We start from the raw sequence: 14,658 nt of genomic DNA on the forward strand, positions 1-14,658 counted from the left end.
AATCAATTCCTTTATTCCTTTACCCATACTAAATTAAATATTGGCTTGTCAATTTGCCATTTATACCGGTCGATCAAACTTCAACCCCTTCCAATCCTAAGAGAATATGTTACAAGTCTTAACAAAACAGTGCCCCCTGGTGTGTTCTCTTTGTAGGTGGCTGTGTATTATTTTAATTCTTCTCTACCTATTGTTGACATTTTGTAAATGTGTTTTTATTATATTAACCAAGTAGAATAGAACTTACTAAAATTATTAAAACACAGCACTTGCATACTGCGAATAACATCGTATGCATGGACATTTTGGAGGTCTTGTTTTGAAATTTTAAATGTAGATTCGTTTTTTAAAAAATTAGCGTCCTTGCGAGAGCTCTGAAGGGGTACCATCAGTACCTAAAACAGGGCGGGGAAGTGGTGGGCCTCCTCCAAAATGCCCCCTGGTGTAACGGTCGCACCGGGACAGGAGTGCTCTTGGCTGGGGTGGTAAATTTGTATCGTATCGTAGCTGTATTTATTTTGACGTAAACTTTGATTAAGAACTTGTTAGAATATTTTTAAAAAGGCACATAATTTGTGCTAATTATATTTTTGCAAATTATATCTAAATTATATGTGCAAATTATATTTTTGCTACTTACATCTAAATTATATGTGCTAATTATATTTCAGCAAATTATATGTGGTAATTAAATTATTGCAAATTATATCAAAATTATTTGTGGTAATTATATTTTTGAAAATTATATCTAAATTATTTGTGGTATTATATTTTTGAAAAATAAACCTAAATTATATGTGCTAATTATATTTTTGCTATTTACATCTAAATTATATGTGCTAATTATATTTTTGCAAATTATATCCAAATTACATGTGTTAATTATATTTTTGCCAATTATATCTAAATTATAAATGGTGATTATATTTTTTGCAAATTATATGTGGTTATTATATTTTTGCAAATTATTTCTAAATTATATGTGGTAATTATATGTTTTGAAAAATATATCTAAATTTGAAGTATATTAAGTAGATACTACATATATATTTGTATGTATGTAGTATAATAATAAGCGCCCTTGAGGTGATATCTCACAAAAGCGGCGCTATACAAATTGTCCAATAAATAAATAAATAAATATGGAAGGCATAGGTAAGTATCTAAAAACATGTTTTCAAAAGAAGAATAATGAAACTGATCCAATGTGACTGACCTATCGAGAACGGATATAAAAATAAAACCTTTTAAAGACATATTTCTGCTGGGCGCCTCACGATACAATATTATTTGTGCAATGTGCGCTCCGTCCAAATGCGTGCAGCAGTAAGCTCGTGCCGTTCTAAAACTTCCTAAGTTCCCAGCGGCAAAACCTTCAGTGCATTCTCAACCGAAACTTTAGAAAAGTTTCAAACTGCACGCGCTGCGTGATTGCGCAGGCAGAGACTTCCGACACTGCCGAACTCTTCACACGCATTGGGCATATGGAATTAACCGCGCTTTGATAAGCACCAAACCCGGTAAGTGATCACCGAGTAAAAAAGTTGTTTCATTGATAGGCGTTGCATTTTTTTGGGAGAGTATGCTTGCTTAGTGCCAGCATTTTCCGATTCAGTTATTCAATTTTAATACACGTGTGTTCGAACCCTATACAGCACTAGTCAAAATATACCTGACTTTGTAGAATTTTCTTCGCGTTCAGTCTGATTTTAAGCTTTGCCGACGGAGGTTGTGTCGGTGCTCCTTTCCGCGGTGAATTCACGTTTTCGTATTTCGCCCGATCTCAATATTCAGATGAAATACGTATGATTAAAACTGAAAGCATGCGATCGAGTTACGCGAGATGTTTTGAAATGACTGCGTATTGACTCTATAAACAGATTTCAGGCATGATCGATTGAACAGTTTTTATGTTTAAAAGTTTATAGAAAGACGCTAATGTATTTTGTGTTGACATAAACATTGCATTATTTGTGAAAGAAAGTGTTGTTTCTCGTGGGAAAGAGATTCAAATGTTTAAAAATGATTTTATGAAACTGATTCCTACTGAAATAGGAGTAATGTAAGTTATTACGAATTGATAAGCGCTACAATTTAGTGACAGTTTGTTTGCAGTGTGATAACAAATCGCTTCAATTTGTCCCACTAACAATCTTTTCATTGCCATGTTTATTTAATTCCTTTGTGTCTTTGTGCAATAGAGTAAATAATTAATGACACATCATTATAACAAGACAAAATCATAAAAAATATATATATGAAAATAACAAGTCATTCAGAGATTTTGAATATCTAAGAAAACTTTTCAATTCGATCTTGAAAAGTAACTTTGTGATAATATTTTTTAGATGCTCGAAGTTTGAAAAGCACTTGAAAACTGTGAACTTTTATAAATTATCGCAAAACTTTTCATTGGTTTATGAAACTTGAAATCATTGATTTCTCCCAAGTAAAAAATAAACAATCCTTTTTCTTTGAAAAGAAATGGAAAAAAACTGAAAACTGAAGTTGTTGAAAATCTTTATCTTTTAAAAGTAGTGAAAATAAAATAAAACTTTATGAAAATCATAAAAAGTTGCTAACCAACTAGACAGTTGATTAAATACGCTTTATAGTGTTTGTTTGTAAAATACAACATCAATAAAACTATTACTGAAATAATAATCACTCTCATCAGGTTGTAAATGAATAAGGTACAATAAGTGTGGTTATATTTTTCATCGTATTGACAATAGAACTGTCAAAATATATCTGACAGTTGATTATTTAAATGTGGTTCAGTTCGTCAAGTGCGGGTTTTGACGCTTGTTTCTAGGTTTTGGGTTCTGGTTGTGGACTCATGATGGGGCCCAGGCTCTGGTGGCCCATGTTCTGGGTGTTGTTGGGGCTCTGCCTGATGGGGGCCCTGAAGGGTGCGGGGGCCGAGGGCTGGAGCGCCTACCTTGAGAAGCCCTGCTGTGAGGCGAATCATCATCGAATCAGACATCACAGAGGTAAAAACACACAAATAACAATAAACACAACGTATTTAAAAAAAAAAGCGGAAAGTCAAAAGGGCGTAAGCGACAATTTAGTCAAAAACTACTTTTAACTCATTTTCGACTAAATTTTCACTACCGCCCGCGATATAATTACTGTTCTGAGTAACTGAGAACTCTTGCTTAACTTCATAAGAATCTTTGGAATTTCTATATGAGATATATTATCAGACTGTTTACATTTTTACTGATAAGAACTTATTTTGTATATAAACTAGCAAATATGTATACAGACATAAAGGCGAATCGCACGCCGAAGGTAAATAAATTTAATTATTATTGTTCTTTTTAAAATTGAAGATTTAAAAAAATTATAATTATATTATAATGTTAATATTTTTGTCTTTGGAAATTGCGTTTATTGACGTTCGATTAAAATGCACGAAAAAAAAATAACAATTTTATTTTTTATTAGCAACTTAACTTATGTAAATAATAAATTGTCAACCTTATGTTGCGTCGTTTAGTAACTCAATTACCCCAAGGGTATTTAAACTCCACTTGTTGTTCCTTTTTTCTCGTGTGTATATGCAGCTTGACATACGCCAGTGGCGTCGAGATCAACTACAACGACCCCGGGCACGATTATTAACCGCCATGCAACAAAAAATGCTAATATAAGTTTAAAATATCCAAAATTATACATTCACCAAGTCATAAGCTAGTTAGCACACCTTGAGCTAATTTCTTAGTTATTTTATCATCGTGCAACAATAATTAACCCACAATAGTTAAATCAGGAAAATATGAAGATCAAGCGCCGCAGGCGAATTAAAAACAAACCGTTTTCATGAAAATAACAAATTAGCAATTCTTAGTATATAAGATGTTTTCTATGGGCTTAGTGGCTGTATGACATTTTTTTGTAGGATCCTTGATTTTTTGCAGTAGTACTACAAAACAAAAAATATTTTTAATTATTGAAGATAATATAAGAGATTCTTGAACGAAAATTAACTGACTTGAACCCAGGACCTTCGCTTTGCCGGGGCGCCTTTTCTGATTTTCTGATTTAACCCTATGCGCAGTTGTGAAAGCAGAAAGAGGTGGGCCTCAACCAAAGAGAGCATGCTGGGTCTTAAGAAATGCTAATATTGTCTTCAATAATTAAATATTACAATTTTATATTACTCATTTTAAATTCTCAGTTATTCCGAAAATATATAAAATAAAAAATAAATTTTAATTTTTTTACAATCTTTCCCGACTTAAATAGTTATTTTTTGCAGTAATTAAGTTGAAGCCTAATTAACATAATCTGTACTATTAAAAGTGCGGTGGTTTGGTAAATATTTATCAAAATAATAATACATAAAGATACTCGATGGCATTATTGCATTTGTTCAAAAGTTCGCTAATATTAAAATTGTTGCTCTATGCTTTTGTCACATTAAAGAATATACTATTCGGGACATTTATGTGGAAGAAAATTAAAAATGGACTAAACTTCATCTTTAACCCTTTGCCATATCACTATTAATGCGAAGCTTAATACTAAATCACTATTTTCAATTGATCTTTTTAAGGAATTGGTTTACATTATGAATACAAAAAAATATGTTTTAGATAAATTGAATGTTTTCCTATTGTTTTCTTTGAGTAGAGTACAACTAAAAAAAATAATGACTCAGTAAAAATATAAATGTAAACTACTAAAAAAAAATTATAGGTTAAATATTATTGTTTTCAATAAAAATGTATGAACGCGTAAAATAAACAACTTAAAAAAATATTATATTTTAGCTAAGATTATCTGTGATAGTTTCCCTTTATTGATTTTTTTGGTTTCTTATAAAATTCTTTACAAAATAAACAAAAACCCCTTTTGTGCTTGAAATCGAGCGTTTCTAGATTCCGTTTGTCAAGCGATTACCTACATTCGTGACTATATAAGGGATACTAAGATTATACACATTTTTGGCTTGTTGCTTCCTCTTTAGTTTTTGTGTTGTCATTTTGTCCAGCAATCTTCCGAACAGGCCTTCCATTGATATGCTTGGTATAACTATAAGTGACCAGCTCAGGTACGGGGGCTCCATCGAAGCCAGAGTAAAGTTGGCCTCTCAGAAGCTGGGCGTACTGTAGAGGGCCCGCAGATACTTTAATAATACACAACTGCTGACCCTGTACAAATCGCAAGTGCGCCCTACTGTCAAATTTGGCAGCCATCTTTGGTCCGGAGCCCCTAAATACCTGAAAAAAACCCTTGACTCTGTGCAAAAACGGGCGGTCCATTTGATAGATTCCCCAATCTTAACAAACGGACTGCAATCTTTAGAGCACAGGCGTCAGGTAGGTATGCTGTCCTTGTTCTATCGGTATTACAATGGAAGATGCTCTGAGGAACTAGCGTCATTGATCCCTTCGGCACCGGTGCGTAGTCGGGATACACGCCAAACGCGCGCCCAACATTTGTACACATTTGACATTTGTCACATGAGAATGGGTCGCTTCTACGATTCGTTCTTAAGTTCAACATCTCGGCTGTGGAACGAACTGCCGGCCTCTGTGTTTCCTCCCTCCTAAAACATGGGACTCTTCAAGACCCATGTTCACTCCTTCCTCTCCACAAAAAGACCCTCCACACAGCATCCCCAAAGATGACATAGGCCCTGAGGGAAATTATTTTCTTCACGGCCTCCTGTGTGGAGTTAATATAAAAAAAAAAATACCACCGAACGACTGCACAAACCGGCCAAGAGGTACAAGGGACACCACTGAACGTTAAAAAAAACTTTTACCTATTAAGCTTACTATATTTTCGTGGCTTGACCTATTTCAGCGTATCTCTTGCCATACATTCCCATTGGTAGTATCGTATTGCGAGCCATGTGCTAAAATAGACCAAGCCACGATGCGTATAGCGTAAATGTGTCGCCTACCTTATTATGTCAACTTATATTATCTACTCTCGTAAATGTCAAAATGACACAAAATGGTAAGTATGAAATACACTATTAAAATTCACTGTTACTCCTACATGCGATAAACACACTGATTTATTCTATCTCTCACTGGTAGTCGTCTATCTCTACTTCCACTGATGTTATACCGCTATCACTAACGCCCAATTGAATATTGAATCATCACGACGGAAGTACGAGGTTTTGAAACATTAATAATATATCCCGAAAATGTGAATTCTTCAGAATAATATTGAAATTTTCTGATCTTCCTAAAGAATTTGAAATACACGGCTTCCGCTACGGAATGGTCTACGCATGGTTAAACGCATATGATATAGCTTAAAAAATATTTGCTCAATTCCTGCTGCAACCAAAAGAACTTATTGACATTGTTATCACGAATATGGTTAAAAACAGACTTAGAAGTTTAAAATTAACGGACATAAAATTTATTAACATTATTATTGGAAATTGTGATATAATTATGGTTGTATGTGCCTCTCAATCTGCTATTTATGTTAAAAAAGGAGATAAATGTATCTGGCCACCAAACACGGTTTAAGCCATTAAACTTTCAAATAATAAGGAAAGATTTGTTCCATATTATTTAATAACTAGCGCAGACCTTTGAAAAATCACGGGATATGAAATTAAATAAATATCTTATAATTATTTAAAAAAAAAAATAAATAAATGATAAAAATCGGAATTAATGCTGACATTTTACACCACCAAATATTATAAAAATGGCGGCATAAATTAATTATATTTACCTTCGAAAACAATAAGAATTACGATTTTTTTATTGTCGATTTTTAGTTTAAGTTAATCCAAAAACTGCTACAAGACTTGTTACATTTTATTAAATAATCTTGTAAAATGAGATATAAAAATTAAAATTACTTACAAAAAAAAAAATCAAATAAAAGCCAGTAATAATAAAACTAACATCACCACCTATTGTAAGAAGGGAGGCATAATTTCATTAGAATATTTTTCTCTACTGAACATAATAAGAATTAATTACGTATTTTTTATTGAATTTTAGAACGTTACGTTGGGACTCACATTAAATTACAATCGAAATCATATTGTTTAAAATAATATTTTTTGCTAATTGTGAAAATAATAGATAGGTACTTAGCAAGTAGGATATTTTCAAAAACACAAAGAAATATGAGAAATTCTAATTTTATGGAATCTCTTTGAATTATTCGTAGTCCGGTTAAAACGGGATCACGGGTCCTTAACGAATGAATTGATAGGTTTCCTGATAAACTTTTCATAATCATAATAATTTAGCATTTCGTCATTATATATTATCAAGGCAAATGAAGCTACATGATAGTATAGATGATACAGTTTAATAGGAAATGGCCTGCAATCCCGTCCTAAACCAGATTTGAATAAATTAGCAATTTTCCGTTCACCAAATAGTTTTTTTTTGAAAATATATTTTTTTTCTGTGAATACCGCACAAAAGTCTCAAATGCTCCCGTCTGGAGCCAGTGAGACCATGTCATCCTCATTTGGTACATATTGTGACGCTGAAGGTGCATGCACACGTGTTTCGATTTTTAAGGAATTTACTAAAAGTTTATCAGTAAAACCTGCAATCCCGCTTTTAACCGAATTACATAATAATTTAAAGAGTTTCTTAATAAAGCAAAACTCAATATCACAGTGTATGTATAAATATTACATAAATTGTTTCCTAAATGGTTCATTACCTGTTTAATATGTCTAGAAAATCACGTCGTAAACAAAGATGTTGTCTTAAAATACACACAGTTATTATGATTGTACATATAATAATGATTCTTTGAAGTATCGTGGTATGTTGACGATGTCGTGACATAAATACTTCGTTTAAAATAATTTACACTTCCTTACATAATAAATGAGCTAGAGTATTTGAATATTTAGATCCTATGTTTCTTTAACGTGTGAATCACTTCACACCTGTCTGATATATTCTTAAAATAATACATACTCGTATTAGAGACGTTTTTTACATGGTAACGTATGTACGCAGATGTTATAAAGAACTGAGACATGCGACACGTCTTTGAATATAATTACAGTACGTATAAAACGTACGCAGACTTAACATGAAATTATTAATATAAATATTTTCACGTTCTTATTCTGTGCTAAGAAATGTTGTAAAGTGTTTGGTACCTACTTACCGTGTCGTTGAGAGAAAATTAACATGAATTAAAAAATATTGTCGTTTCTTTCCATATCAAATCTTTATCAATAAAAAAATCAACCCGTATACATTTTTTTAAAAACTCTGATTTGATTGAACCTCCATCCTAGGAATCGTAGTCAACCGTGTTTCGACTCATTTCAAAGAATTGAGTATATGTCCACGTGGGTATACGTGATTTCTACCAAAAGTTGATAGAATGCATTGTCATCGACAACGCATCTATGTGCCAAGTTTCTGCTCGATCGGATGTCAGGAATTGGGCTTATTTCCGTTTCGAAATTTGCATTAATTTACTACCGAAAGCAAAAGTGATATTCAAATAATTGTATATAAAAATATATGAAACAGATGAACTTTTTATCTACAGAAGTATGAAAGTTTTATCTTATTTTCTAACTATCTTCTTTTGTGCAATATTTAGAGAAATTAAGACCATCAAAAAAGCAAGTCAATTTTGCAATTATTTTTACGATTAAGAATATGAAGTTATACAAACTTTAAATATGATTTAAGATTTTCACGGCCAAAAGTATTTTTGTTATTTGTTTTTGCGGTTTTATGCCGTGTTACGCTAACTCATTCTTTAGCCAGCGTTTAGGACAGCATTATCCCGTAAATATTAATAGAGACGATGGAGCTAAGCTCAATAGTTCTTGGTATCAGGTAATTGACGGATACACCAGAGCTACACGAAGAAAACCACTATAAAAAAATAATACTTTAATGTCAGCTCAGAGGGTTGGAGCTGGCGACACGGTATCACATCTTCATACATAAGCTCACATTTCACCACAACCTCAAATAACACATCTGCCCTGATGATGGACACTGCAATGCTGTCCGAAACGTTGGCTAAAGAAGGACTTAGCGCAACACGGCATAACACCCCAAAAACAAATAACAATTGTACAAACATTAGTTGTTACGCAGTTGCCAAGATGAAAACTGAAGAAAATCATTTCAATCAAATAATATAACGCCTTTCACAAAAAAATAAAAATCGTCGTTTAAATCTATCCACTTACCTATTTATATAATGGAGAGTGTCTGTGGCAGGCAGCATTCGTTTGATATTTATATAAATCTACAGTTTCATTCTGACTGACGTAATTTTGCACATTTGATCTTTGAAACAAGAGTAAGGTCACTATCTACATTAATCATTATCTAAAAATCAGTGTTAAGCCCGTGCAATGCCGGAAACTTAGCTAGCATATTATATTATTAGGTACTTTATCTCTTGTCTGGATTTGAATAAATTATTTTTATAATTTTTCAAATGTTCACGTCAGATTTTTTTCTCAATATTTGAAATTGTTTTTTCGACAAATCAAACATCTGTGCTGCGCGTTAGTTAGTTCTGCTTGGATGTGAAATCTGGTTCAAGAAACTCAAATTTGATTTGAATTTAATTTTCATTTACAAAATTGAAATCAGTTGTTTGAATGATTTAGACCAGCGAAATAGTATCAACCTAAAAGACAACATTTTATTATTTAAAAAATTGGAACTGATTTGTTGGGAATCAAGAATTGAGACTGTCCCGTGATTTTTCACGGATCTGTGCTAGTAATCTTGCTACCTATGCAATAAAGCTAGGTCAGAATTAAAAAAAACATATATTCTATTGTTTAAGACATTATTTTTTTTAATTGTTCATTCGTAATCAGCGCTACGATTTTGTAATGATTTCCCTTGCAATGTAACCGCAGAAAATAAGCGTATCAACGGTTATCGTAATCGTCAATCTTAACTCCTCAGGCTAATTCAGAACAAACAGCACGTAAAGCCAATTTGTTCGCTTCTCGGAACAGCTCATATGGTCTCATAAAAATCGAAATGTTTCCCTTAAGGTGATAGTTAAAAATATCAACTAAGCGGTATTAGAAAGAGAAAACTCCGAGCTTTATATTCAAATACACAAATAAACCACATAATAATTAAACGTTAAAAAAGTGAGATAGCAGTAATTTTCATAATACATTTGTCTAATAAACTGTCTGTTTTTCAGTAATTTTACACGAACATAATTTAAGCTGACGTAAGGTGAGCCATTTTTTTAATCTTTTTAAGTTTTTATTTTAATATTTCAAAAAGTATATGTGTATTTCTAATTATAAAATTTGAAAGCATGTGTTACCACATTTTAAAAATAGTTTTTAGTTTTTGGATTCGTTCAGAAATATATCATTTATTTGTATGAAATACACACAAATTTACCGACTTTCTCACAGCATCTTTAAGAAATGTTAATTTTAATATACCAGAGACCTGAAGGGTTAACAGTTTTCTCAAGTTAAATATTTTGTACCTATTTAGAACCAGAATTTTATCATGCTAACAGAAATCTGTATTATTTTTAAATACGCCTTTCAACGGTGAGAATAATGAATTCAGGCTGACAAAAGAAACCGTTTAGGTGTTAGATAAGCGTAAGAAATGTATTAAGCTGAAAGCATCAAAGTGAATAAAATGTACGTGATGGTCTCTGTGGTGTAGTAGCCTATGTGTTGGACTTTGAGTACAAAAGTTGCGGGTTCAATTACCGCGCACAAATAGATTATTATGAAATGGACGGCGCCAGGTTTTGTCACTAATATTTAATGCAACTTACAAAAATGGCTCATCCGGTTGTGGTAGGAAATATTGATTTTATTATTTACCAGCTCGCTTAAATGCATCAAATTTTTTTATAAATAATTAAAAGCAATAATTGTCGCCTGAAATATCAATACAAATTGAAAATATATCTAGATCAACAACGGGAATTGAAACCGTACCTTATAATGTCCGGTCAGGTGCTCTGAAACCACTGAGCTATGTCGGCTTATTTCCAACCCGCCAAATGTACTACCTCAATCAACAATTTCTGCTTATTATAATATGTTTTCCACCTGTAAACAACCAACTTTATTTTTGTAGGAAAGGCTTTGTTAGTGCTAAATTTCTCACTAGATGGCGTCGAGACTTATAATATCTTCATTTATTGGTGAAATATTTTATACTTGTCATATATCATTATTTTTTAATGATGAACTAATGTTTATAAGACAAGGTTTAATGCATAGCACAAAGGATAACAAATGCTATGCATTAAACCTTGTTAATCATAAAAAATAATAAGATTTTTTATGGTAGGGAGTACCTAAATGGCTTTATTGTATATCCCTACTGAGGACATGCAATTTTGTATAAACATTTAATTCTTCCAACAGCTTTATTTTCCACCTTTGCACAAGTTTGAACTTATATAAAGTTATACTTATGTACACACTTTTTTTTAAATTTTAAAAATTATCAAATCAAATCAATGTCCAAATAAATTCAAATTTCCAATGACTAATTACATGGTGTCTTGTCTTATTTGTTTGACGATAAAACAGATACTTTAAAGCCTGATAGTTATATAGCCTGGTGAAGATTACTGACGATTTGAATGAGAGATATACGAAGGATAGTGGTATATATATACAAAGTAAAAAGCGCCAGTATAAAAACAATTATAATTGATAGGCATAAGTGAATTTTTTTAATAACTCATGTCTTATTTAAAGTATAACAAAAATCTGTTGACATCTGAGTAAAGTGGTACTTAACGAATCATTCTGAATACTAAATAGTTTATCATAATTACAGCACGTTAAATAAGAAAACCAGGTGTGTTTTTTTATAATTTTCGAAGCATACTTTCGATTTTTCCCTTTCTAGGGAATTTCACATAGTTATTTTGTTTCGTATTGGCATATTTTTTAAAATTCCTGATACAAGCTTAATACCAGAACTAGAAGGCTATGGGTTGAAAGATCAATTGAAGAGTTCAAAGGGTCTCCCCAAACCAGGTTCTCCCGATCTGGCACACCACACAGCTGTTGGGCAGGCACATTCTGAACACATCTCACCCGGGCACCCCTGCTAAATTACCAAACGTAGCGAACCACTTGGGGTGACCTATAGCAGAGGTGTTGGTTATCCAATAAATGGTTCCCGGGGCGGCGGTACCCACATTGAAAAATTAAAATTAGTACTAATGCTTTAGCTAAAAATAAATCTCTCGCAGTAATCTTTCTTTATTATATTATTTACGTTCGACGGTCTATACGCATAGTCCGAAGTGGTCGGAAGAGCTAATGCTGATGATTGTTTGATGAATAAGGCCCGGGAGAGTTTGTATCGGATCCTTCATCAATCATATCGTAATTTAAGAATGTACCGACACTGGCGTTTCATGGTTAACCGCGTGGCCGCATACCCAATACCCACTTCTACACGTGGGTTCCGAATACGCGGACATACATAAAGTTTGTTTATGTTACGTCTTCTTGTGGTCCGTGGGAACCAATCTCAAAGTATAAGTATCGTTAGATATAATACTTTGGATAGAAATTCTTACCGTATGTAGTTCTTTTGATTAGTGTTATTGGATTTGGAATTCGAAATATTGTTTTGATAGTAGTTAACTTTAAGTGCAGCATGGAAAGGATTCTCGTTAAGTATAATAACGCCAACCGCATAATGTTCGGCCTTCCCAGATACTGCAGCGCTTCCGCGAATTCCTTGGTTTACAGCTCTCCTGAGAACCCGAGTGGCAGGATTACGGGGAAGGATAAAAAACTATGGTAATGTATTCATTAAGGAATTCCGCCAGAGTCCAGATTCTAGCAACTAAACACACTGGAGAAAGTTATTGGCCCCATCAAGCTAACTTGATTTGATCACGGGAAATCCAAAAAATCCAATTTCTTCAATTTTATCTGCCTTAAAAAATAGACTGAGTTCAATGTCAGTTACAACCATGCACATAATGTATACATCATATTATCGTACTCCTCTATAACACGAAATCTTTTATTCACTTAAATCTGCCCACTTATCTGATAATGTATCAACATATCAAATATCAACAAATCTATACAATGTACAAGAATGGGTGGTGTCGAATAACGATAATTTATATTTATTTACATAAATACGACATCAAAGTACCGAGTGTCACTTATATAGCTTTCCACTGTAACTAAACTATAAATTGGAACGTCAAGACCACCAACACTTTGATGTCAAAATTATGACTAGTTATAATTTTTACATCAGTAATTTGATTTGTGGCTGAAATACGATATATATATTTAAATATTGTACTAATTACATTGGCGTGGAGATATTAACCGGTTTTTCATGCCATTTTAATTTCTCTCGCGTCGTTATTATTCATTGAATTGAAGTAATTACCGAATTAATTTATAAGTAATGTGACATTTTTTATCGTTCATTAGCTTTGAAGCGGTATCAGTTGGACGTTATTTGACAGAATTTTTCAATGTATTAAGTATCCAGTATTTTACGATCTTTGTATTATTATCATTATTTAGATTTGTTGGATACTGGTGGTCCGTGCCCGGCGTTTCTCGGGAAGCAAAATATTCAGAAGTGATGTAGACTATATTTATTCGTAGAATTTATTAAAAAGCTAACTAGAGATTTCAAAAAGATCAATCTTTAAAAATGTTTTTTCATAACGATACAACTATTTTGAATTTAAGACTTTGTTTCGCCATTAGTTGCTAGAAACCGATATCAAAGATTTTTTTTTTGTTTTGACTGAGGATTGAAACTTCCTCCCTAGGGACTGAAGTCAACCACGCTTACAACTGAGCCAAATCCCGATTGGGTAGGACCGACATTTATTTTGTGTATTAATTGCTGTAATATCATAAAATTTCAGAGAAATTCGCATATGTCCGTGTGTCCATGGGTGATTGCCACGAAAAGTCTAAGAATACACGGTGATCGACAACGAGTCTATTTGACGAGTTTCAGCTCGATTGGATGTCGGAAAGTTAGTTAATTTGCACTTTCAAAAAATGCATTCATTCACGAAAACAAAAGAGATTTCCAAACAGTTGAATTTAAAAATAACTTAAGATATTCTCTTAAGATTTTAAAATTAAGGCGATGCACTACATAGTAATGCAAAATCATGTGTTTTTGGTTTGAAAATTTGGTCGTCTAGAAATGTTTCAGATGCTTTTAATAAATACCGCGAGTATAATACATCTTGGCCTTTGAAATAATCGAACATTTTTTACATAAATCATTTTATAAGCCCAGAAAAAAATAATTTATAAGGCCTATGAAAACTGCTTTAAGGTTCCAAATTTTCCAAATCCAAATCCTACTAACGAACCCATTTTTGGTTATGGTTTTATTGTATAATGTGGGTAATTGAGTTATTTATAAAATGATCGGAAAACATTTCGATCTGAACATCCACAAAATAAAATAAAAAGCACTTTTTGGCCATGTTTTTTTCATGCCTAAATCAAAATAGCTGAATAGTGTTAAGCGGGAATTTAAGCCTTATCGCACTTCTACGTAAGAAGTGTTATTGATGGCGGCTCGATTCAAAATATTACACAACGTAGTGCATCGCCTTAATATGAAATGTTGCGAAATTATTTAAATCTTGGCTGATAAATCTGAAATTAACCCTTACTCTAAA

General features: G+C 32.5%; 1 protein-coding gene across 2 annotated transcripts in view; it reads left to right on the forward strand.

The window, feature by feature from the left end:
- The first annotated feature begins 1,719 nt into the window (after positions 1–1,719).
- LOC149423778 (semaphorin-2A-like) overlaps positions 1,720–14,658 on the forward strand; it is a 647,562-nt gene continuing 634,623 nt past the window's right edge. Inside the window, exons 1-2 of one of the 2 annotated variants that reach the window (XM_089631808.1) lie at positions 1,720–2,062; positions 2,816–2,993. In XM_089631808.1, coding sequence (XP_089487934.1) covers positions 2,840–2,993 — 154 coding nt within the window. In that variant the 5' untranslated portion in view covers positions 1,720–2,062; positions 2,816–2,839. Of the gene's footprint in view, positions 2,063–2,450; positions 2,994–14,658 lie in introns of those variants that run through there. The other variant, XM_089631809.1, reaches the window with a different exon arrangement.

This window comes from Hesperophylax consimilis, chromosome 5 (assembly GCF_061612785.1).
Source record: "Hesperophylax consimilis isolate HC1 chromosome 5, BYU_Hcon_1.0, whole genome shotgun sequence".
Lineage (NCBI taxonomy): Eukaryota > Metazoa > Arthropoda > Insecta > Trichoptera > Limnephilidae > Hesperophylax > Hesperophylax consimilis.